Source organism: Cervus elaphus, chromosome 5, assembly GCF_910594005.1.
Source record: "Cervus elaphus chromosome 5, mCerEla1.1, whole genome shotgun sequence".
Lineage (NCBI taxonomy): Eukaryota > Metazoa > Chordata > Mammalia > Artiodactyla > Cervidae > Cervus > Cervus elaphus.
In genome coordinates this window covers 127,729,472-127,751,937 of record NC_057819.1, presented here as the reverse complement: position 1 = coordinate 127,751,937, position 22,466 = coordinate 127,729,472, and the positions used below count along the sequence as shown (strand labels likewise).

The 22,466-nt window shown below is 64.2% G+C and overlaps 2 protein-coding genes across 14 annotated transcripts in view; one reads left to right on the top strand and one right to left on the bottom strand.

Moving 5' to 3' along the window:
* TMEM94 (transmembrane protein 94) overlaps positions 1-8,515 on the top strand; it is a 35,972-nt gene extending 27,457 nt beyond the window's left edge. For 9 of the 12 annotated variants that reach the window (XM_043905516.1, XM_043905521.1, XM_043905520.1 and 6 more), the window contains 20 exons: positions 13-177; positions 370-585; positions 1,131-1,446; positions 1,590-1,763; positions 2,112-2,214; positions 2,327-2,544; positions 3,198-3,379; positions 3,468-3,606; positions 3,848-3,963; positions 4,078-4,177; positions 4,521-4,629; positions 4,786-4,975; positions 5,204-5,281; positions 5,502-5,587; positions 6,007-6,088; positions 6,292-6,440; positions 6,523-6,617; positions 6,721-6,814; positions 6,951-7,121; positions 7,295-8,515. In XM_043905516.1, the coding sequence (XP_043761451.1) occupies positions 13-177; positions 370-585; positions 1,131-1,446; positions 1,590-1,763; positions 2,112-2,214; positions 2,327-2,544; positions 3,198-3,379; positions 3,468-3,606; positions 3,848-3,963; positions 4,078-4,177; positions 4,521-4,629; positions 4,786-4,975; positions 5,204-5,281; positions 5,502-5,587; positions 6,007-6,088; positions 6,292-6,440; positions 6,523-6,617; positions 6,721-6,814; positions 6,951-7,121; positions 7,295-7,367 (2,856 nt within the window). In that variant the 3' untranslated portion in view covers positions 7,368-8,515. The remainder of the gene's footprint in view (positions 1-12; positions 178-369; positions 586-1,130; positions 1,447-1,589; positions 1,764-2,111; positions 2,215-2,326; positions 2,545-3,197; positions 3,380-3,467; positions 3,607-3,847; positions 3,964-4,077; positions 4,178-4,520; positions 4,630-4,785; positions 4,976-5,203; positions 5,282-5,501; positions 5,588-6,006; positions 6,089-6,291; positions 6,441-6,522; positions 6,618-6,720; positions 6,815-6,950; positions 7,122-7,294) is intronic. The other 3 variants (XM_043905515.1, XM_043905526.1, XM_043905525.1) reach the window with 2 other exon arrangements.
* On the bottom strand, positions 8,325-22,404 carry CASKIN2 (CASK interacting protein 2). Of its 2 annotated transcripts, none has more exons than XM_043905535.1 (20): positions 22,225-22,404; positions 20,543-21,100; positions 16,140-16,191; positions 15,488-15,585; positions 14,978-15,123; positions 14,780-14,875; positions 14,561-14,691; positions 14,267-14,375; positions 13,838-13,946; positions 13,525-13,619; positions 12,823-13,084; positions 12,573-12,691; positions 12,400-12,460; positions 12,195-12,286; positions 11,886-11,996; positions 11,706-11,807; positions 11,489-11,627; positions 9,902-11,350; positions 9,587-9,809; positions 8,325-9,196 (listed from the first exon to the last, which is right to left on the bottom strand). In XM_043905535.1, exons 2-20 carry the CDS (start codon positions 20,634-20,636, stop codon positions 9,106-9,108), a joined length of 3,579 nt encoding a protein of 1,192 aa, XP_043761470.1. In that variant the 5' UTR covers positions 20,637-21,100; positions 22,225-22,404; the 3' UTR covers positions 8,325-9,105. The 2 variants fall into 2 exon arrangements, with proteins under 2 accessions (XP_043761470.1, XP_043761469.1); XM_043905534.1 differs by having other exon boundaries at positions 12,573-12,694; positions 22,225-22,402.
* Positions 22,405-22,466: the final 62 nt, after the last annotated feature.

Here is a 22,466-nt window from a genome sequence, read left to right as displayed (position 1 = left end):
CTCCCCCTGCAGGTGCTGTGCTGTGTGGACAAACAGGGGATCCTGTCGTGGCCCAACCCCAGCCCGGAGACCGTGCTGTTCTTCAGCGGGAAGGTGGAGCCCGCGCACAGCAGCCACGAGGACCTCACGGACGACCTGTCTACCCGCTCCTTCTGCCATCCCGAGGTGGAGGAGGAGGTGCGGCCTGGGCCGGAACGGTGGCCTCCGCGGGGCGGGGCGTGGGGTGAGGGGAGGCGGGAGGAGGAGGAGGGCTCAGGCCTCAGGAGCCCCCATGGAGACGGGGCCCCGGGGGGCCGTAGCGGCCCGGCCTCCTGGCCTGAGGCGACTTCAGGACTGGAGTCCGAGGCCTGTGCTCCTTGCTCTCCTCAGCCCCACGAACGCGACGCCCTCCTGGCCGGCTCCCTGAACGCTCCCCTGCACCTTTCCAATGAGCAGGAACGTGGCGGCAACTGGCCAGGTGACGGTCCCAAGGTGCCCGAACCCCACCCTCACCACCGGGTACACGGCCGCAGCAAACACCTGTCTGGCTCCAGCGTGAGCTTCAGCAGGGACACGGAGGGCGGAGAAGATGACGACCCCGGCAAGGTGAGGGGGGCCCGGGGAGTGGCCACCTCATCCGTCAAGGGGCACCCTGGCCTCTTTTGCTGGAGGGGGCCGCAGAGGTGCCGCCCAGCCCGGGCAGGTGGAGCCTGGGGCTCAGACATCCTGGCCCCTGTTCTCAGCTCCAGAGGCCTCGTCCCTGGTTCTCCCGCAAAGTAGGCCCCTCCCCCCTTTCCGGGTTTGGTCGATGGTGGTAATTGGTTGGGGCAAGACCCTTCCTCCTGATTGCAGCCTTCAAAAGACAGAAAGCCAAGAGTTCCCTCTAAAGATATTTCCCCTGACAGAGAGAGGCTTCATCGTTTCTTGCCCAGTCTGGACAGCCTCCTCTGAGCTGGTGACAATGTTGTGGGCACGGATCCTAGAAGCCCCCGGAGCCAGGAAGGGTGCAGAGGGGTGTGGGGAGGGCTGGGAGAGCGTGAGCAGGAGCATGCCCTGCTGGGGGGGGGGCGTGCCTTCTCTCAGGGGCACTGCCCGTACCACCCCCCCCACTTCAGTCTAAGCTCCCCCCCTCCCCTCCTCCTTTCCTCCAGACCCAGCACGGCCCGGAGGGCGAGCCCTACGAAGCTGAGGACTTCGTGTGTGACTACCACCTGGAGATGCTCAGCCTGTCCCAGGACCAGCAGAACCCCTCCTGCATCCAGTTCGACGACTCCAACTGGCAGCTGCACCTCACCTCGCTCAAGCCGCTGGGCCTCAACGTGCTGCTGAACCTGTGCGACGCCAGCGTCACCGAGCGGCTCTGCCGGTTCTCAGACCACCTGTGCAACGTCGCCCTGCAGGAGAGCCGCAGCGCCGTGCTGCCCGTGCGCGTGCCCTGGGGCCTCTGCGAGCTCGCCCGCCTCATCGGTAGGCTGCCTGGCGACTCTTCTCAGGGGCTGGGCCACCGGGGCCAGATGTGGCCTCGGTCAAGAGCACCTGGCAACCCTTTGCGCTTCCGGCCCCTTTATCTGCATCTTGTCTGTTTATTCATCCATCCACCCATCCCGCAGGCTTCACTCCCGGGGCCAAGGAGCTCTTTAAGCAGGGGAACCACCTCGCACTCTACCGTCTCCCCAGCGCCGAGACCATGAAGGAGACCTCACTGGGGAGGCTGTCCTGCGTCACCAAGCGGCGGCCCCCGCTCAGCCACATGATCAGCCTCTTCATCAAGGACACCACCACCAGTGAGCCTCCCGGGAATGTGGCGGGACGGGGCTCCTTCTAGGGAGCGTTAGATCCTCCCCGAGACCTCACACATGGCAGAGATGGGCTTTGGGGATGGGGGCTGGGATGGTGGATGCTGCGGGCCGTGGGACTGCCTGGAGGACCGGCAGCCTTGTGCCCATGTTACGCATTCAGTGGCCTTGCCGATAGGTTTGCTGCCATGATGCCTGGGGGATTCCCACGGCCCGCCCCCCACCCAGGGGCTCATTTTAGCATCCTTCTCAGGGGTGGCGATATGTGCTCGGAGGTCAACTGGAGGGGTGGTGGCTTGGGGCACTCAGGGCCTCCCTCTCCTCCGCTGTCCTCAGGCACAGAGCAGATGCTGTCCCATGGCACGGCCGATGTGGTCTTGGAAGCCTGCACAGACTTCTGGGACGGAGCTGACATCTACCCTCTTTCGGGTTCTGACAGGTCGGTGAGGAGGCACGTGGCCGGTGGTGAGAACCATTGGCTCTGGCTGGGTACCCAGAGGTCTGGACACCCTGGGACCACTCACCTCACTTCCACCCTGCTTCCCTGGCAGAAAGAAAGTGCTGGATTTCTACCAGCGAGCCTGTCTGTCTGGTTACTGCTCTGCCTTTGCCTACAAGCCCATGAGTTGTGCCCTATCCTCCCAGCTCAACGGCAAGTGCATCGAGCTGGTGCAGGCGCCCGGCCAGAACAGCATCTTCACCATGTGCGAGCTGCCCAGCACCATTCCCATCAAGCTGAGCGCCCGCCGCGGCAGCTGGAGCTCAGACGGTACCGTGGGCCCCGTCCCCGGGGGCCTGGATGAAAGCCTGGCAGAGGGGACAGCAGGCAGCACTAGATCTGGAACACCTTGGTGGCCCCCTGTCTGGTGACGTGGGCAGGCTCCTTAGTGGCATCTGTAAACAGGTGCTTCTGCCCTGCTCACGGTTTGTGGTGCCGCTCCAGTGGGGTGACATATAGAGAAGTTCTTACTCTGAAGGTTTTAAAGCAGTAGTCTGTATGGAGCCTTAGCCTGACTGGAATCAGACAAAAGACCTGGTTGCAAACGCTGCTACAACAGAGGGATTCAGAGCTCCACGCACCCCTCCCCACTCTGTCAGACACACAGCCTTCCGGGGTCTCGTGACCCAAGAGCCCGTGAACTGAAGCCAAGGCTGAGGGTGGGGCCCGCCCCCGCCCCCGCCCCCGCCCCCGCCCCCGCCCCCGCCCCCTGGCCCTGGACCAGGCTTGGTCACCTGACTGATGAGTACCTTTCCTTGTCTCTCCCCCACCATCCCCGTCCACCCCCGTGTCTGTCTGCTCCTTTTCTGTCTTGGTTGTACACGTGTGTGGTCCCCTGGGGCCCATGTGCTCCTTGATCTGGGTGTGGAACCCACCGGCTCCTGGGTGTCCTGGCCGGGCTCTGTGCCTGGTGCCTCCTGAAGAAGGGATCGGGGAGGTGCTGGAGAAGGAAGACTGCATGCAGGCCCTGAGCGGCCAGATCTTCATGGGCATGGTGTCCTCCCAGTATCAGGCCCGCCTGGACATCGTGCGCCTCATCGACGGGCTGGTCAATGCCTGCATCCGCTTTGTCTACTTCTCGTTGGAGGATGAGCTCAGAAGCAAGGTGGGAAGCCGCCGACCCCTCTGCTCCTGCTGCCCCTTTCCCCACAGCCTCTTGGGCCCCTCTGGTCACCGCCCTCTGCCTGGTGCAGGTGTTTGCGGAGAAGATGGGCCTGGAGACGGGCTGGAATTGCCACATCTCCCTCACGCCCAACGGTGACATGCCCGGCTCCGAGATCCCCCCCTCCAGTCCCAGCCACGCTGGCTCCCTGCACGACGACCTGAACCAGGGTGAGGGCAGAGGTTTGGTGTGGACACGAGGTGGGTGTGGGCCGTCCCCCATCCTTGGAGCTACAGCTACAACTTCCCTGGATCCCTCCTGGGAAGCTGGCTGTGATCCCCTGCAGTAGCTGCAGTCGACGGGGTTGGGGGAGAGGAGAGCTCGAGAAGGACGTTTTGCGCCATCTTCAGGGCTAGGAAAGGCCCCCAGAAGGCTGGCCCCACGGTGAGGGACAGGCTTTTGTCCCCGCAGCGTCCCGAGACGACGTGGAAGGACTCCTTCTAATGGAGGAGGAGGGTCACTCGGACCTCATTAGCTTCCAGCCCACGGACAGCGACCTCCCCAGCTTCCTGGAGGACTGCAACCGGGTACGACTGTGCCCCCGGAGCCGTGGGGTTGGCAGCGGGGCTGGTCCAGGGCAGGGGAGCGAGGGAGGGAGGGAGGAGGGGCCCTGAGGCCACTCGCATCTCTGCTCCCTGCAGGCCAAGCTGCCCCGGGGCATCCACCAGGTGCGGCCCCACCTGCAGAACATCGACAACGTGCCCCTGCTGGTGCCCCTCTTCACCGACTGTACCCCCGAGAGTGAGTGCTGTGGCTGGGCGCTCAGCCAGCCCAGCCCTGGGTGGAGCACTGCCAGCCCCTGGCACCCCACGGGCTCCGGAGGGGTGTTGGTTTCCCATGCAAGGAGCAGAGGAAGCTGGGCTGGGAGGAGCCGGGGAGTCTCGTGGGCAGGAGCCCAGCATAGCCCATTCTAGGGACTCAGAAGTGACAGTATTTGTACAGTGTTTATGACATTGTGGGTGGGATGGCTCCAAAGAGGGGCCTGATTTCCCTTGTCTCCTGCCCTGGCCTGTGGGTCTCTGCCCAGCGCCCCACATGGGGCTCCACCTGCCTGACCCTTGTGCCCCTGACTCTGCCCCCTCAGCCATGTGTGAGATGATCAAGATCATGCAGGAGTACGGGGAAGTGACCTGCTGCCTGGGCAGCTCCGCCAACCTGCGGAACAGCTGCCTCTTCCTCCAGAGCGACGTCAGGTCAGCGCGACAGCCCAGAGCTGGGACTCCCCACGACTGGCCTGGGCCTGGCGGGGAGATAAGGGAGCAGGGGGCTGGCTCGGTCCCCTGGGAGATGGATGGGGTCTTGGCGGACCCCAGCTGATGGGCACACTTCCTCTCTCCCATGCTGAGCAGCATCGCCCTGGACCCCCTGTACCCGTCCCGTTGCTCCTGGGAGACCTTCGGCTACGCCACCAGCACCAGCATGGCCCAGGCCTCGGATGGCCTTTCCCCCCTGCAGCTCTCGGGGCAGCTCAACAGCCTGCCCTGCTCGCTGACCTTCCGCCAGGAGGAGACCATCAGCATCATCCGGCTCATTGAGCAGGTGGGGGCTCAGGCAGGCCCGGGGCAGAGGTCAGAGCCTGCTGGGGGTGGGGAGTCGCCGTGCAGGACCCTCCTGGGCTCGCGGGGGCGCTTCACCTCCACGCACAGCTCTCCCAGGAGGTTTAGTTTGCCCCAGCCGCTCGCTAGCGTGAACATCTGCCACATCTGGCTGAAGCATACCAGCTGCAGGGCCTGAGCACGGCCACCCCCCGCCCCTCCCGCTCCCTAGGCCCGGCACGCCACCTACGGCATCCGCAAGTGCTTCCTCTTCCTGCTGCAGTGCCAGCTGACACTCGTGGTCATCCAGGTGAGGTGGGGCCGGCCCGGCGTCACCCGCCAACACCCGGGCCAGTTGAGAGGCTGGGGGGAGGCAGCACAGCCTGGGGGCCCCCCGGAGCTTCTGAAAACCCCCGCTGCAGAGCTGTGTCCCCGCCAGCTCTCTGGGCGCAGGGCGGGGCAGCGCGGGGCTCCCGGCATCTGACTCTTTGCTGGAATCTGATCGTGCCCCCTGGCTCTCCCTGGCCCAGTTCCTCTCCTGCCTCGTCCAGCTGCCGCCAGTCCTGAGCACCACCGACATCCTGTGGCTGTCCTGCTTTTGCTACCCTCTGCTCAGGTGAGGGGCCGGGCCACCCCAAGCCCAGGGTCAGGATGTCCCCGAGCGTCCCCAGGAGCCCAGGTTCAGGAAGCCATGCTAGTGCCCCCCACCGTGGGGGCCCCCGGCCCCAAGGGAGTCCCTTCCTTGTCGTAGCCCGACTGCCCAGCAGAGTTGCCCTCGCTCTTGGGACTCCTGAAAAGCTTCTCCTTGGGAAGAATTGGAGGACACGGGGACTTCCTTGGAGGTCCAGTGGCTAAGACTCCATGCTCCCAATGCAGGGCACCCAGGTTCAAATCCTGGTTGAGGAACTAGACCAACCAATGCAGCCAAATAAATACATAAAAGTAAATATTTTAAAAAAAGAAAAGCATAACTTAAAAAGAATTAGGGGACACGGGGTCACAGTCCCCATGCTTCACCGAGTCCCTGCTTTTCAGCATCTCTCTGCTGGGGAAGCCTCCACATAGCTCCATCATGTCTATGGCAACGGGGAAGAACCTTCAGTCCATTCCTAAGAAGGTAAGCGATGCGGAGCCCATGGGCCTGGGCTTTTCCCGGGAAGGTGAGTGTGGAGGGGGCTGAGCCCTGGGGGAGCGAGGGGGGAGTCCCATCAAGGGGGAGGGGGCTGCAGAGTAGGGAGGGCTCCTTGTCCCCCGGGCCCGCCCACTTCCCGAGGACCCCTGAACCCGCGCACCCGAGTGACGGACCTCCGCTTCCCTCAGACCCAGCACTACTTCCTGCTCTGCTTCTTGCTGAAGTTCAGCCTCACCATCAGCTCGTGCCTCATCTGTTTTGCCTTCACACTGCAGAACTTCTGCGACAGGTCCCGGGCCCGCAACCTCACTGACTGCTCCTCCATCATGCTGCCCAGGTGGGTCCCACCCCGAACCCTCACCCCCGGGGCCACCTCCCTGGGGCCCCAAGGAGGCTGAGCCCACACATTGCCTTGGCAGCCACCCTGACAGGGCCCCAGCCTGGTTTAAAGACTTCGCCAACGGGCTGCTGTCGGCTCAGAAGCTCGCCGCCGCCCTGATCGTCCTACACACTGGTGAGGGGCGCCCCGGGGCCGGGTGGGGGCCAGGGGGACTCCCCGGGGGCGACGCCTCTGGCCGTGGGACGTCTGACACGTGTGACGACCCCGTTTTCCCCAGTCTTCATCTCCATCACCCATGTACACCGCACCAAGCCCCTGTGGAGGAAGAGCCCCCTGACGAACCTGTGGTGGGCCGTGACCGTGCCCGTGGTGTGAGTCTTGGGTGGAGGGCGGGAGCCGGGGAGGGTCCAGAGACTGAATGGCACCCTCCGGGCGTGCCTCCTGCCGAGAAGGGCAGGGAAGGAAGCGGGGGGCCCCCGGCTGACGCGGGGCTGCCGCCTCCCGCAGGCTGCTGGGGCAGGTGGCCCAGACGGCAGTGGACCTGCAGCTGTGGACACACAGGGACAGCCGCGTCCACTTCGGCCTGGAGGACGTGCCTCTGCTGACGTGGCTCCTGGGCTGCCTGTCCCTGGTCCTCGTGGTGGTCACCAACGAGGTCGTGAAGCTGCATGAGATCCGGTGAGCCACTGGCCGGGCGTGTCCCCTCTGGGCTCAGACGTGCTCCCTAAGCCCGTCACCTCCTGGGCTCTTCCCCTGCCAGCCTTCCTGCTGCCCGTACCCCGTCCTCTGCATCCTGTCTACCCTTGGTCTCGGTGTCCGCGCTAACCTGGTCTTCAATCTCCACCCACCAGGGTCCGCGTCCGCTACCAGAAGCGACAGAAGCTGCAGTTTGAAACTAAGCTGGGCATGAACTCTCCCTTCTGAGCCTCTGGCCGTGGCGGCCATAGTTGCCGTGGTCCCTGGGGCTGAAGCCACACCCATTCTGCGTCTGGGGAGTTGATACCATGAATGTTTCAGGGTTTGCTCTTGTGCCACGTGGCCCTGGAGGCCCAGCTCCCGGTGTCAGACCCGGCTGTGGCTCCCATCCCAGGGCTTCCCGCGGAGACGCAGAGCTGCAGCCTCGGTCCAGGACCGTCTAGCTCTTCCTCGCCAGGGGGAGACCCCTGGGCTCTTGAATGTATGACCTCATGTGCTTAGCAGAGGGGCCCTCAGCCCCATCCACCTGTGGGCTGCCCCCCTCCAGGGCCCCCTGACCGAGTGCCGCCTGGTCTTTGGGCAGAGCCGTGGACCGTGGGGCCTCTGGTGGGAGGATAGTCCTGGGACGTGCCAGCGGTCCTCCATGGCGCCGCTGGAGGCCAGGGTGGCGGGGCGCCCTCCCCGGGCCCCCCTCGTCCTGTCTTCCTGGGGCAAAGCCCACTCCTCCTCTGTGGGGGGCCTCACGCTAGGGCCTGAAGATGGAGCCGAGCCCCTGCCTGGCCCGAGATCCTCCTCCCAGGCCGCCCTCGGGCAGGCCGTGGAGCCAGTCCCGGGGGCGCAGCCTGGGACCTCCTTCCAGCCTCAGCCCCAGTTACCCTGTGAGAATGTTTTTACTGGTGTATATTTTTTACTGGAAATGAGCCTTTTGGGAATGAATACAGACTGGTTTGTATTAAAACTTATAAACTGCTGAAGCAAAACCTGTGGCTGGTCCCTGAGGCAGCCACGAAGGGGCCCACTCAAGGGTCAGGCCAGTGAGGGAGCCCCTCCCCGAAGGTGAGTTTGGGGGGGCAAGTCTTCCACCCTTCCCCCACCACACATCAGCGGGGGCGCTCGGGTCTGGCTCAGGCGCGACCCCTGGGCTCAGAGGTTCACGGCGCACATCCAAACACACACAGCACGGTATCGTGGAATGACACTTTCATTGGTGTTAGTTGGGGGAAGAGGTTAAATGCTTACAGAGCCGGGGCCTTGGCCAGGCAGGTCAGGCTTCCAGCCCCATGGCGGGCATTGGGTGCTCTCACTGTGGTCCGAAGCCCCCCCCCACTGTGTCCTCACAGGCAGTTATAGATAGAATAAATTCCATTTAAAATATATGCATTTCTCTCTGCTTAAAAAATAACATTTACAGTTGGAAACATATGGACTCTGGGGATCTGTTCGAGGGATCCGTTAATCCCACCGGCCCCACCAGCTTTGCCTCACTGAGGGCAGGCAGAGCCGGGGCCCAAGGCGGGCTGGGTGCCGCTGATGGTGAGAGCAGGCCCCGGCCCTTGACACGTCCTGTGTGCACCTGCCGGCCAGACGCACCGCCGCCTCCAGCCTCTCAGGGCGCTAGGACTGCACGGCGGGTGGCCAGGGGACCTTGGCACAGGCACTTGAGACACGGGTGGGGGGCGGACAGAGAAGGCACCCCAGAAGCCCGGACACCACTCTTCCTGGATAGGAAGCTCTTACCAGGGTCCCTGTCTGAGAAGCAGGGTCCTCCCGTCAGATCACACACTGCAGGGGTGGAAGGGGGCTTTGCTGAGACATCAGGTTCTGAAAAGTCCTCTCTGCTCCGCATGGGGCTGCTGTGGGGACAGCCGCGGGCTGGGGGCGGCAGGGGCGTCCTCTGCGCGGGGGGAGGCAGCGGGCGCTGCGGGAGGTGGCGGTGGGGCCGCGGAAGGCCGCCGGCAGGTCCGGCTCAGTCCAGCATGGCGTCCAGCTGGTCAGCCAGGGCGTCGAACATGATGCTGATGTCATCTAGGATGTGCTTGGCAGAGGCGCCGGGGGCGCTGCGGCAGGGAAGGGCCAGGTCAGGCGGGCCGGTGGTCTGCACCCTGCTGGCCCTGGGCACAGGGCCGGGCTGGGGCCAGCGCCAGGTGTGCGTCTTGCCCCGTCTCACACAACTTCCCGAGGTCATGGGAGTCACCGACCCTTCCTCCCACAGAGGCGCTGGGGTTCACAGAAGTGACTGGTCCAAGCTCGCGTGCCTCTAAGTGCCACTTGCCTGCAGGCCAGATCTGGGTGACCCCTTCCCGTGGGGACCCCCAAGCCTGAGGATCTGCCTGCCTGCCATGACACCGATGTCCCTTCCCCATCATCCCAGACCCCGGGGGAAGGACTCGGGGGGTGGGGGAGCTGCTCTTCAGTCTCCATCTCTCCCGTTCTCCCAGCACCCTCACCCCTCTCGCTCCTCTGCGCTAATGCTCTTCTCCGCGGCCCGCAGTGCAGCTGCCAGCGACGAGCTGGTCTGCTCCAGTCTCTGCTGGGCCCGGCCTGGGCCCGCAGCCCCCGCGCTCTCCGGCCTTGGAGGGGGCACCGGGCGGGGACCGAGCCGGGGAGCCAGCTTAGGGCCGGAAAATGCCAGCTGGGTGCAGGCCACTGACACAGGCTTGGGGGCTGTTCCTGCAGAGACAAAGAGGTTGTCCTGTGACTCAGCTGAGCCGGACACAGGCCCTGCCCACACCACCCTCTCCCCGCAGGTCCTGGCTTCATACCTGCTCCAGGCACCTTGATGAGGGCAGCGGGGGCAGCCGGGGGCTCCGTCTCCCCAGGCCGCCGACTATTTTCCGGGGCCGGCCCAGGGGGCTGGGGCGGGGGGCTGGTGGGGAGAGGGGCTGGAGCTCCGGGGGTGGGAAGGCTGCTCAGGTCAGGCCGGGGAGGGCTGGGAGAGGCCGCGGGGGACTCGTTGGGGGTCTGTGAGGGCTGGGGGGCAGGGGCATTGGGCGTGGCACCCGCCACTCCGAAGGCCAGGAGCGCCGTCTGCAGTGGCTCCCTCTCCCGGCACTTGGGCCTCCGTTTAACAGTGTCTGACTCTGTGAGGTTGAAGTCAAGGCCGGTGGGCACCGGCGTCTCCCGGGGTGGGGGTCCTGCCGGCTTGGGCCGCTGTTTGATAGTCAGGTTCCCCTCCTCCGCAAAGGGGAGCCCTTCCCCTGAGCTGCCCCGAGACGGGGGTGTCCCCTCGGGCCCCGGGTCCTCCTCCTCCGTGTCCGATGCGGCGCCGGCCGGGGCGGGCGGGCCAGGGGGCTCCGAGGGGCCAGTGGGTTCGCTCAGTGTTCGCCTCCGGGGCCCTGTGGCCCCTTCCTTGGGCGCCGGGCTTCCATCCGGTGGTGGGGGCTCCGGGGTGGAGCCAGAGACGGAGCTGAGGCGTTTGGGGGGCGGGGGCGGGGGGCCTTTGCGGCGAGCCCGGAGGGCAAAGGACTGGCTGCGGGGAGCCCCCCGCGTTGGGGTTGGGCTGGGGCTGGTCCGGGCGAGGGCACTGCGTCCTGGTCGCCGAGTGAGGGTGGCGTAGCTGCCCAGGGCACTATCCACTGGCCCTTCGGCCTCCCCATCGGCCTCCCCCTCGGCTGGGCCAGGGCGGCTCAGGCTGTGGGACCGGCGCTTGGGCCGCGGGGGGTCTGGAGGAGTGGCCGGGGAGCTGGCCAAGTAGGAGAAGGCCCGGGGAGCGCCCGGAGGCGGCCCAGGGGCCGGGCTGGAGGGTGAGGCCTGGGGGTACATGAAAACGTAAGGCGGGGGCCCTTGGCTAGGAAGTGGGGAACAGAGTTTAGGGGGCCGCTCTGTGCCCTCCGGAAGATTCCTCTCCTGTGGGGCGTTGAGGTCCCCGCCACCCGGCTGAGGGGCAGGCTGTTCCTGCGAGTGACCGGACCCCCGTGAGCGGGCCCCAATGCTCTCTTGGCTGGGGGAGCGGGCAGGGGGCAGGGGGAGTGGCTCGGGGCCACCCCCTGCCATGGCTGCCTGGAGCTCGGGGCTCAGCTCGCTGCCCTGGAAGGTGAGGAGGCGTGGGCTGGCCGCAGGGGGCCCGTCCCCGTTCTCCAGCCCCTCGATGGCCATCAGTTCCGGGCCCCTGGCCAGCCGGCGGCCGCCTTCCCCAGGGGACTCCCCCTGCAGTAGGCCCCGCCGGAGCTCAGCCAGCCGCTTCACCCCCAGCATGAGCTTCTTCTGATGACCTGAGAGCGGGCGGATAGAGGCAGCAGGGTGAGCTGGGGCTGGAGAGGGTGCCCCTCATCCCTCCTGGACCCCGAAACATCTTGGGGACCCTCGGAGGCACACGGGGGCCCAGCCAGGAGGCCCAGGGCAGTCCTCACCGAGCTTGTTGACGCCGATCTCCTGCAGCTCCTCCCAGGTGAGGTCAGCCACCAGCCCCATGGAGTCGTAGCCACTGCTCACCAGCTGCTTGTGGTACTGCGGCAGCCCCAGGGCGCACAGCCACTCCAGCAGATCCGCCTGCAAGAGCCGCACCGTCGGCCCCCGCGCCACAAAGCCTCAGCCGGCGGTGGGAGCCCGTGCCTGCCGCCCACTCACCGGGATGTAGTTGGGCAACCACTCGGCGATGCTTAGCTGGGCGATCTCCGAGGCGATCTTCTTCCTGTGCCCAGGCTTGGTCACCCCAATGGCCGTCAGGTCCTGCCACACAGAGTCGTGCCGTCAGGCCCCCTCCCCTGGCCACGGGTTCCTGCCCTGCCCTCCCGCTGTGGCACGGACCTCGGGCGTCATGCGGCTGATGGTTGGCACATCGTAGCCGGCCTGCAGAAAGTGGGCAGTGTAGGCCTCCAGCTGGAACTCGCTCAGCCAGTTATGAATGGCCTGAGCATCCTGCAAGTTGGGGGGAGGGGGCGCCGTTAATGGCGCTGGGCCTGCTGGGGGAGGGGGCTGAGTGCCAAGGCCACAGCCCAGCCATCGATCCCAGCCCCGCCCCCAGGGGCCTGGTCCGAACAGGAACTCAAGTCCACGCTGAGGCCCATCCCGCCCCCTCCTCTGGGCCCATAGCCACCTCCCCGGTGGAGGTCACACCTTCCCCTCCAGCAGCTGCTCAGGCCTCACGTCCTGGGTGAAGTGCTGCTCCCCCGAGCGATAGTTGGCCAGAGGGTGGTGGTTCGGGTTGTCTTTGAGGACGGAGAGAAATGCATTCAGGGTGGCAGGATGAAGGGATGCCAGGTCCTCAGCCACCCCACCTGCATCTCTCCTGGCCCACCCAGGTCCCCGTCTCCCTCCCTACCTGCCAGGGACGGGGGCTGTAGTCCTGGAGGCACCTGGTCCTCTCCGGCAGAGGGCAGCGGCTGGAGACGGGAAGGAGCTGTCTCTTGTTTGGGGAACTGGCAGTGGGAGGCGGGGGAAGGGGAGGAGAAGGGGTCCAGCCCTGGTCCCAAGCGCCCCCCACCCCCCACCCACCTGGGCGTTCTCGATAAGGAGGCCAGTGCTGTGGCCGTTGGTGCCCTCGGAGCTCTGCCCGCTGCCGGCACTGCGGATGCTGCCCACGCTGCCCTCGCTGCCCACACTGTTCCTGTCACCTGCTGCGGGGACAGGAGCCAAGCGGTCAGAACCCCGGTGGGCCCCGCCCACAGCTGGCTGGCAGCTGGCCAGAGCCAGATGCTCACCCCGGTGCCCAGGATCGCCCTACCCGCTCCCGGGGAGGACGTACCTGGGCTGTCTGGGCTGAGGCCCACCCGGGGCAGCTGGCCATAGGTGAGGGGGTGCAGGGGCTCCTCGGCAGGGGGCTGTGGCGTCCTGGAGAAGCCTGGGCGCAGGGGGGTGGGCACAGAGGGGAGGCGGGGTGCCAGGACACCCACCCGCTTGCTGACCACCTCGACGATGCCCGGGGGAAAGTAGCCCACGCGGTCGGTGCCCCTCTGGCTCTCGTGGATGTGGCCCTTCCAGCGGCCGTCCGGATGCTGCTCAAGCACCTGTGGCAGACGGGCAGGGGGATGGTCACTTCTTGCGCCAGGCGGCCAGCCCCACAGCTGCGGTCCAGCTCCTCCTGTCCCCCCAGCGAGCTCCCCATGATGCTCAAGTGGGCTTATAGTCCTGCCCCTGCCAGCATCCAACCCAACCCCTGGGTTGCCTCCAGGGCAAAAAAAGAGTCTGGAGTGAGCCCCCGTTCAGACCCCAGCTCCACTGCAGGCTAGCTTGTGACTCTGGACAAATCACTTTAATTCTCTAAGCCTCAATTCTATCAGCTCTAAAAAAGGAAGTGGTAGGAACGCCTACCTTACTTAGATGGGGAAGAATTCAATGAGATCGTGCAAATAAAGACCTTAACACAGAGCCTGATCCATAGCAGGTGCCCAAGTAAGTGACGGCAACCAATTGTGTTCTCAAAGGAATGCCTGCATCGGGTCCTCACCGTGATGACGTCCCCTGCCCGGACGTTGAGGGCAGTGGGGTCGTGGAGGTTCCAGAAATCCTTGAGCGCCCGGACCTTCAGGATCCCTGAGGCCTCTGAGACCAGGAGGAGGACAGGTGTCATCTGAGGGTTCCCAGGGCATCTTCCCACCCCTCCAGTCCCCTTCATGACCCTCCCCCAGGTCCCTGCCCCCTCATCCCCACAGCATCCCTCCGGCCAGTCCCAGGAATGTGACATCCGCTCCTCCACTCCCGGGGACCCTCTGGAGTGGCTCTGAACGCCCTGGGCTGGGTCTTCTCCCCACCACACTCACCCCGCAGTAGCTGCTTAATCTCCCGGCTGGCCTGGGAGGTGGTGAATTGATTCACGATGTCCAGCGCCGTCTGGTTATACGTGTTCCGAATGTTCACGTCCACCCCGCCCTGGGTGCACAGAGTGGGGCGAGCCTGTGCTGAGCAGCGGGTTGGCCGCTTCTCCCAATTCCCACAGCTACCCAGGAAGTAGCTACTGTTTTCATATTTTACACTAGGAAATGGAAGCTCAGGTTTGTTCTGGGACGAGCTCAAGGTCATTCAGCCAGTGAAAGGCGGAACTGGGGCTCGAACCAGGTCTGTCTGCTTTCCAGCCACTTGGGCCCCACCAGGGCAAGACACCCCTTCTCCGGCCTCCCCAGCCGGTCTTGGATCTGGCACCTGGAGGGGATCTGTACACACCTGCGGGGTGACTAGGGGTCCACACCCACCTCCAGGAGCAGCCGCACCACCTCGGTCTTGCCGTATAGCGCGGCCTCGTGGAGCGCTGTGCCTGTTTTGGTCTGGCGGTTGATCTCAATCCCAGCTCTCAGGAGCTGCCTGCAGACGGGAGGGCGAGTGACTGGCGTGGGGGGCGGCGGGTACGGAAGGAGAGGAAGCTGATCGCTGGGGGCTGGGAGAGCAATCCAGAGCAAGGGTGAAGAGGGCAGCGGGGCAGGGCACTGAGGGGATGTTATCAGTCCCACGGGAAGAGGAGGAGGAAGCCGGGGGGCCCCGGTGGGTACCTGATGACCTCTCTGTGGCCATTCTTGGCAGCCAAGTGCAGAGGCGTGGTGTAGTTGGGGTCGCACGGGTCCTTGGCCTCCCCCTCCAGAAGCGCCACACATAAGTGGCTATTCAGCAACAACTGGGCCACCTGCGGCAACCGGCACTTGGGTAGGACCTCCCCTCTGGAGACCCCACGCACACTCAGAACCCACCACCCCAAAGGCAGCAGGCCTCACCTTGAGCCGTCCAAACTCACAGGCCAAGTCCAAGGGCGTCTTCTTGGCCTTGTTGACCAGGCACGGGTTGGACTGATGCTGGAGGAGCATTTCTGACTGGGGTGGGGGGAGCCGGGTGAGGGGTCTGGCCTGGCCGGGCCCCCTGTGCCAGCCCCTGCCCCCAGCCCCAGCGCCCCGTAGGCTGGCAGGCTCGCGTACCACTTCATAGTGTCCGTACTGGGCAGCCAAGTGCAGTGGGATCTGCCCGTCCAGCGAGGCGGCGTTCACGGCTGCAGAGGCGCGTAGCAGCAGCCTCACGGGCTCCAGGCGGCCCTGCCAGGCCGCGTAGTGCAGTGGGCGCATGCCTGCAGGAGGGGACAGGTTTCTGAGGGAGGTCCTGGGATGGCCTGGGATCGGGGGAGGGAACTGAGCCCAGGCTGGAGGGGAGACAGACCCAGAGGAAGCTGGGTGTGGTCAGGGAGAGGCCCGGCTGAAGCCAGAAGCCCACCGTGCCCAGCACAGAGGATCTGGTGGCCTTGTAACCTCAACTTCCCCAGCTGGATAATGGGATGTCAGTATCACCCACGACCCCAGGAGGCTGTGAAGACTGACGAGGTCCAGCATCTGCAAGCTCCCAGAAGCCGTGCCCACATCCCTTGGCCCTGCTGTGTTGTGGCAGGAGCACATTGACCCCAGGGTCTGGGGTGGGGGGGTACCCTGGGCTCTCACCATTGCTGTCCTTGATATCCACGGTGGCCTGAGCCTCCAGCAGCAGGGCGATGAGCTCCAGGCTGCCCCCCAGGGCGGCATGGTGGAGAGCTGAAAAGCTGGCGTGGTGGGACACGGGTCAGAGGTGTCAGGGAGCAGTCCCCACCCCCGAAATCCTGGTCTTCCAGGGCAGACTCATCCTGGGGGCTGGCGTGGCTGAGTTACTTGCCCACTGTGGCTGTCCCCCCCAGGCGCCCCCCCCCGCCCCCGACACACACACACCCTGCCAGCCGTGCCGTGGGAGCGCAGAGCTGCTGGGCTGCGGCATGAAAGGGCTCAGTGTCTGGGCTGAGAGGCCTGTTTGTCTGGCCTCCCCCCCAGCGGGCCCAGGGGAGGGGGCCGTGGGAGCAGGAGCCCCAGGGCTCCTACCCTCCAGGGAGAAAAGGGGGCCCAGCAGGAATGGGACCCAAGGAGGCCTCTCAGAGGCCCCCTCCCCGCACTCAGAGGCAGCCCCACGGGCAGGCGCGCGGGCAGACAGAGGCCAGAACACTCAGTGAACACGCTTCCAGGGCCGGGTTTGAGAGGGAAAGGGACTCCAGGCCCCCGATCCTTCCCCGGCCCTCCCCCACCACACAGGTTTCAAGAGGGATTGGGGCGGGGGGTTCTCACTCACCCATCAGCATCCTGGTAGTTGACATTGAGCCTCTTCGTGGAGCCCAGGAGCTCTGGGGGTCAGAGCGGAGGTGTCAGGGTGCCCGCACCCACCCCTGACCCAGGGTCCCTCCTGCCCACCACTCGGCTCCCACTGACCTCTTGGAGTGCAGAAAAGCACCTGTCCCATGGTCTGCCAAGCTGTCTGGTCCCTGTTGGCCCCCCACCCCAGCCCATCAGCTGGAGGGCGCTGATTGCAAGGAGCTGCCGCAGCAGTGGCCTGGCTTCCCCGGGTCCCCAGCCCCACTTGTTTATAGTCGAAGGGGGCGGAGATGGGGGGGCCCCCCGGCCTGCTGTGCCCTCAAAGGACAGGCCCACGAGCGCATGGTTAGCATTCCTGCCTGAATGGGCTGAGGAGCAAGTCTCATTGTTCCATGGGCCGAGGGGGCTGAGAGAGAAGAGAGAGGGACCAGAAGCTTGAAGTGAGAGGGCGGATGCCAGGGCTGGACCCAAGGGCCACATGCCTGGCCCGGGGGGCATCCCTGAGTGGAGCTAGAGGGGAAGGCAGCGGTCACGCAGACCTACACCATGTCCCGGCCGGCTCTGCCAGGCACTCACTGTGTGATCTGCGGAAAGTCACTTAACCTCTCAGGTTCAGGGTCCTCATCTGTAAAACGGGCTGATCACAGAAGCCACTCATGAGGGCTGTGAGTACAACGCCTGACCCTCGTGAAAGACGGGAGCTATCAGCATTTAGCGCTCCTTACACGTTAGCCCATATTCCTGAGATGCGGTGTCTCCAGTGAAAGCTGGTACAGTCCTCCCCCCCTGCCCCTGTCAGGGGAGGAACTGCAGACTCTGAACCCACAGGCTCCTAGCAGACAGCTCCCTGCCCCAGGGCAGGGGCTGGCAAGAGGACCAAGGGGCAGGGCTAGGACACTGGATCAGTCCCCTCTCGGGGACAGGGTTCGTGCAGGTGTGCTCCACGTGTGAGCCAGGGCGCGGGAGGCGGGGGGCGGCGGTCCTCGGGAAGAGGAGAGTGCTGTCACAGGCGGCCCCTGCCTCCCGCTGGAACCCCCCCCTGCCGGGAAGGAGGAGGAGGAGGCCCGGCTCAACCCAGCTGGGCACGGTGCCAAGCGTGCTGGTCCAGGCCTGCCCCCCAGGCCCCAGTGGGCCCCTGAATACCCCAGCAAGACAGGGCCTCATTCCAATAGGGAGGGACCAAGCCTGCAGCAGGAGGCACACAGGACAAGTGGGGGAGACAGCTACGTTTAGGGCCGAGCCGAACGACGCTGCACCGAAAAGGTAAGAGCTGAGGAGTGATGAAGCCGCGAGGGAGTGGAGGCCGCTCCCAGCCATCTTGCAGCCCCCTTGGAAAGTCCTCGTCACACAGAACCGCTCAGCGCAGTGGACAGAACAGAGGCCCGAGGAGCAGAAAGCACGTGGTTCAGATCCTTCTCTCTCTGCTCAGCTGTGTGACCTTGGCCAGCCCTGGGACCTCTCTGAGCCTCGGTGAGGACAAGGAGGTCAATACAGGGAAGTCTCTCCACCTGCCGCCCGCCTGGACGGTCTGGGGTGGCCGAGAGGCAGCCCCTCCGGGGAGTGGCAGGATAACGTGACAGGAACAAGGGCAGGGCCAGCCTGGGTGGCTCTATGTGGTTTTTTTTTTCCAGAACAATGGCCGGAAAGGCGGTGGGGGAGAGCCTCCGAGTGACTGGGCTGGGGACCTTGGCGGGGAGGGCGGAGGGTCCTAGGTTCCTGGCAGTGGCTCCAGGCACTTCCCCTGCGCCACCACCTTCTTCCCAGGCCCCGGCTCTGGGGGTGGAAGGGTCGCGCTCCTGATTTAGGCTCGGGTGGAGGATGTGAGCTCAGCGGGCCACCCCCGGCCCGCTCCATTTCCTCTGGTTGGAGAAGGGGACAGCTCAGAGCAGGGAGGAGGGAGGAAGGGCAGAGGCTAGGCCCGGGCATCAGTTGCCCTCTCCTCCCAGGCACCTGCGCCCTGAGGACCCAGACAGGCGGGGAGGGCCGGCCCCCCAGTGACCTGGTACCCAATGGAAGAGGCTCAGGGCGCACCCCTCTTTGGACAGCCAGGAAGCTCAAGCCACTGCCCAGAGGGGAAAGAGGGAGCCTTTGATGCCTCCCTTCCGGCAGTTCCCTTCAACCTATTGGGTATGGAGCAGGAGTCTGCAGCCCCTCCCTCCTGAGAACTGCTTCAGAATCACCCGAAGAATGTTCTGATTCTGCAAAGTCCTCGGCTCTCTGTGATGATTCTGTAATTCTGAGGGAGACCAGGGAGTCGTCACTTTCAGAACAATCCCTGGGTGATTCTGACGGGCAGTCGAGTGCGGTAGCACAGGGAGGAGGGCTTGGGCTTGTGGGGTGATCTGCCACACCACGGCTGTGTGACCTTGGGCAAATCACTAACCCTCTCTGAGTGTCAGTTTCCTTATCTGTAAAGTGGATACAGAAGTGCCCGTCTCACAGGGAATAGAGGCAACTACAACGTGGCCCTATGGACAGTAGTCGCCAGGCTCCTCTGTGGGATTCTCCAGGCAAGAATACTGGAGTGGGTTGCCATTTGCTTCTCCAGGGGATCTTCTGGACCCAGCCATCAAACCCAGGTCTCCTGCCTTACAGGCAGATGCTGTACTAACTGAGCCACCAGGGAAAAGCTCTAGGGTCTGCAAAGGTCACTTTGGGATCTCCTTTTTGTCACCAGCTTTCCCAGCCTCTCAGAGGACTGGGAGGGGAGACAAGGAGTCCCAGGACCCTATGACTCTACACCTATGCAAATGCCTTGGGGGTGGGGGGATGGTCATCTTCCCCCACAGACATTCCCCCCTGAGCACCGGGGACCTTCCCAGAGCCTAGGACCCCAGCTGCAAAGTTCCTGCCACCAGCCTCCAGCCACTTGGCTCCCTGAGGGCCTCACTTTGAGGCCGCAGGGCTATGAGGCCAAGGCCCCACTGGGCAGATTGCCAAAAACAACACTGAGGTGCGGGGAGGAGGGGGAAGGCTCCCACTCTTGGGCCTCCAGGGCCCTCCTTGGCACCTTCCCCTTACCAGGCTCACCCTGCATCCACTTCCCCAGGGCACAGAGAGCACCCTCTCCAACTCCATCTCCCAACAACCTGGGTGTCCTGCCCTGGTGTGGAAGTGCAGGGGGCACTCACACACGTGCACAACTCCCAGGCCCTTAAAATCCTTCCTTCAGGCACCCACACTCCCAGGTGTGGGTGGGGATAATTAGACATCTTCGGGTAGCCCGGGGGACTCCTTCCTGTGCAAAGGCCAAGCTGCGTTTGGGGGCTAGAGCCCCAGCACTTGAGAAGGATCCTTCCTCCCCTCCTGTCCCTGCTGGTCAAGGAACTCAGAGGACAAGTCCAGTGTCCTCCTGGGACAGTCCAGGGAGCTTGCCCTGAAGCCCAGAGGTCTATTCTTCTTGGGGGGTCTCATTGCAGAGGTACTCAGGAGCTGGAAGTCAGGTGCGGCCACCTATGCACGGAGCCCCCACAGCCCTATCGACTAGAGACCCTAGGCTGTGGAGAGGCCTCTCTCTCTCAGGAAATTAACTTTGGACACACACCCTCCAGTAAGCTTCAGTAACCGGTTAGATAATGTGAACTTTGTTTTAAGCAGAAAGTGAAAGTTGCTCAGTCCTATCGGACTCTTTGCAACCCTATGGACTATACGGTCCATGGAATTCTCCAGGCCAGAATACTGGAGTGGGGAGCCTTTCCCTTCTCCAGGGGATCTTCCCAAACCAGGGATCGAACCATGTCTCCCGCATTGCAGGCAGATTCTTTACCAGCTGAGCTAGCAGGGAAACCCCTGTTTTAAGCAGAATTCCCTTTTAAAAAAGCTATCTTACACTCAGAGGAGCCCACAATAAATGTGTCCCACTGCTGTGATTAAATAATAAAAAAGCTATCTTACAAATGTTGTCATCAAATTGATAAAAACACAGAGATGCTCTGGTTGGACTAGAGGGGTCAGAGGTGGAGCGCTACCTATTCAGTCTTTCCCAACCCACTGCCAGAAACCCCATGGCTCCAAAGAACACACTGGAAAAACCACCTGCTGAAGGCAACTCCACAAGGGCAGGAACTTGGGTCAGTTTTGTTCACTGCTGGAGCTCAGAGCATAGAACAGAGCCTGGCACACAGTAGACACTCCCCCAAAATTAGAATGAATTTACTTTACTCCTTTCACTCTACAGGTGAGGAAACTGAGGCCCAGAGAGGTTAAGAGATTTGCCTAAGCATACACAGCAAGGGGGACCCAACTTCCTCTCTGACGTTCCCACACTGAGGCACTCCTACCCTAAGTCCCCAGATCAGAGTGACCACTCCCCCCGGGCCTCTCTCTACAGCCTAGCACTCAGAGGAGGGTCTCAGGTAGACAGTCACCCCACCAAGTACTCACTTGTCTTCGTGGCCTTGACCTTAGCCACCAGTTTCTGCACACCAGTCACATCTCCATTTTTGACAGCGAGGATCAGGTCCTGTTCTCGACCCATCCTTCCCGGTCCCTGGGCTGGACTCTGGGCTCAGGGGTCCAGGGCAGAGGCAGGGAAACTGGTCTAAGCTGAGGTGTCAGGGTGCCATCCCTTGGCCCTTTGGAGGGCCAGGTGTCCGGTGGGGGGGGAGTGTGTCTAGCGTCCCAGGCAGTGGGCTTCTTGGCAGGCGTTGGCGGGTACTCCTTCAAGGTGTTTCATGAGCTGCCGCCACAAGCAGGAAAGCTGATCTCTGAAGGGGTGGAGGCTGTGTGGAAATCTGGACAGATATCAGCTTGCAGCTTCCGACAGCCCAGGGATGGGCCGGGACTGGGGGCGCCAATCCTCCCGACGTGGCTCAGGAGCACCGGTGCCCACCCAGAGAGAAGCCAGCATTCCCTCGCGCTTTGGGCAGCAGGGGCGGCCAGGTCTCGGGGGTCTGGAAAAGGTGTGATCCACTGAGGGTCTGCTGAAGGCTGAGTCGGAGTCTGTAAGGGTCCCAGAAGCAGGGCTCAGAGAAAGAACAGGACAGGGCTTCCAGGGAGCCCCCAAGTTACCCTGGCTGCCCTTCTGAGTCCAGGGAGGGGCTGAGCCACTGTAAGCGGGAAGGAGCCGCCATGCATGAGAGGAGTGTTGGGAGGGGGGAGGGGGTGTTCTGGGAGGGGGAGGCTGAGTCACCGAGGCCCCAGGGCACCTGGCAGCACCTCAACCCGGGGCAGGAGGGGCCCTGGCAGCACGACACACGGGGGCAGGTCGGGCCAGCAGCCTGTTCTCCACAGCCTGAGGCTCTGACACCCACAGACAAGCGGTGGGCCAGAAGGTGGGGCCTGGGAGGGTCAGGCACAGGCAGCCTGGCAGGGGTCACCCCTCCCCAGCTCGGCTCTGCCCTTATCGCCGGAAGCCCTAGCCCAAGGGCTCTTTATGAGTTCAGAAGGTGGAGTGGGGAGCTATGGCCCCCCATCTCTGGCGGAGGGTCTGCCTGCAGGACAGTGAGGCTTTACAGCACCTGTTGCTGACCCATCCTCACCCCTAGTGCGGGATGGAGAAGCAGCCGGGCAGAGAATAGAGATGAGAGCTGGGGTACTTCTGCTAAATGGGGCTGTCCGCCCTCCCAAGCCTGAATCTGAGTCCCAAAGCCCCGACTTCACTTTAGAAAAGCTTACGTCAGTTTCTCAGTGGCCGAGAATTTGTTGCCCGAGTCCCGTGGCATGAGACCCGCGGCAGGCCTGGGGCCCTAGCTGGGGTCCTCTTACTCCCCAGAAGTCCCAAGCCCAAACCAGATGGCACTCCAGCTCCAAGCCCGCGGCCCGACATAGGGGGAGGGCGCCCCTGGCAGTGCATGGGGTCGGGCTGGCTCCCCCGCCCCCCGGAATGCCAGTCCAGCGCCGCGCAACCCCCCAACCCAGCCCAGCCCAGGCCGACCGGGGAACAAAGCGGAGAGAAAGACCGGGAGGGCCAAGCGCCCGGAGGGATTGATGCGGGGAGACGGTGTACTGGCGCGAGGAGGACGGAAAGACCCGACGGATGAAGGCGCCCGCGGATCCCGCAAGAAAAGTTACTTTGTGCCCGCGCTCAGGGGTGCTGACCCCCAGATCAGGCCCCACAGTCTCACCTTTCCCAGCCGCCCCGCCGGGGGTCCGGCCGGTCCTGCTCGGTCCTTGGCCCCCTGGACGGTGGCTCCCACTGTCCCCCCCTTCACCCCTTTTCTCCTCCTTTTCCAAGGCCGGCTCGGCGCCTCCCGCAGGAAATCCCGCCCCTCCCCCCTCCCTCCCGCCGGATCGGGAGCGGAGGGACCGTCCCGGCCGCGCAGCCAGGCTGTCAGTCAGAGCTTGCGGCCCCGCCCCGATCCACGCG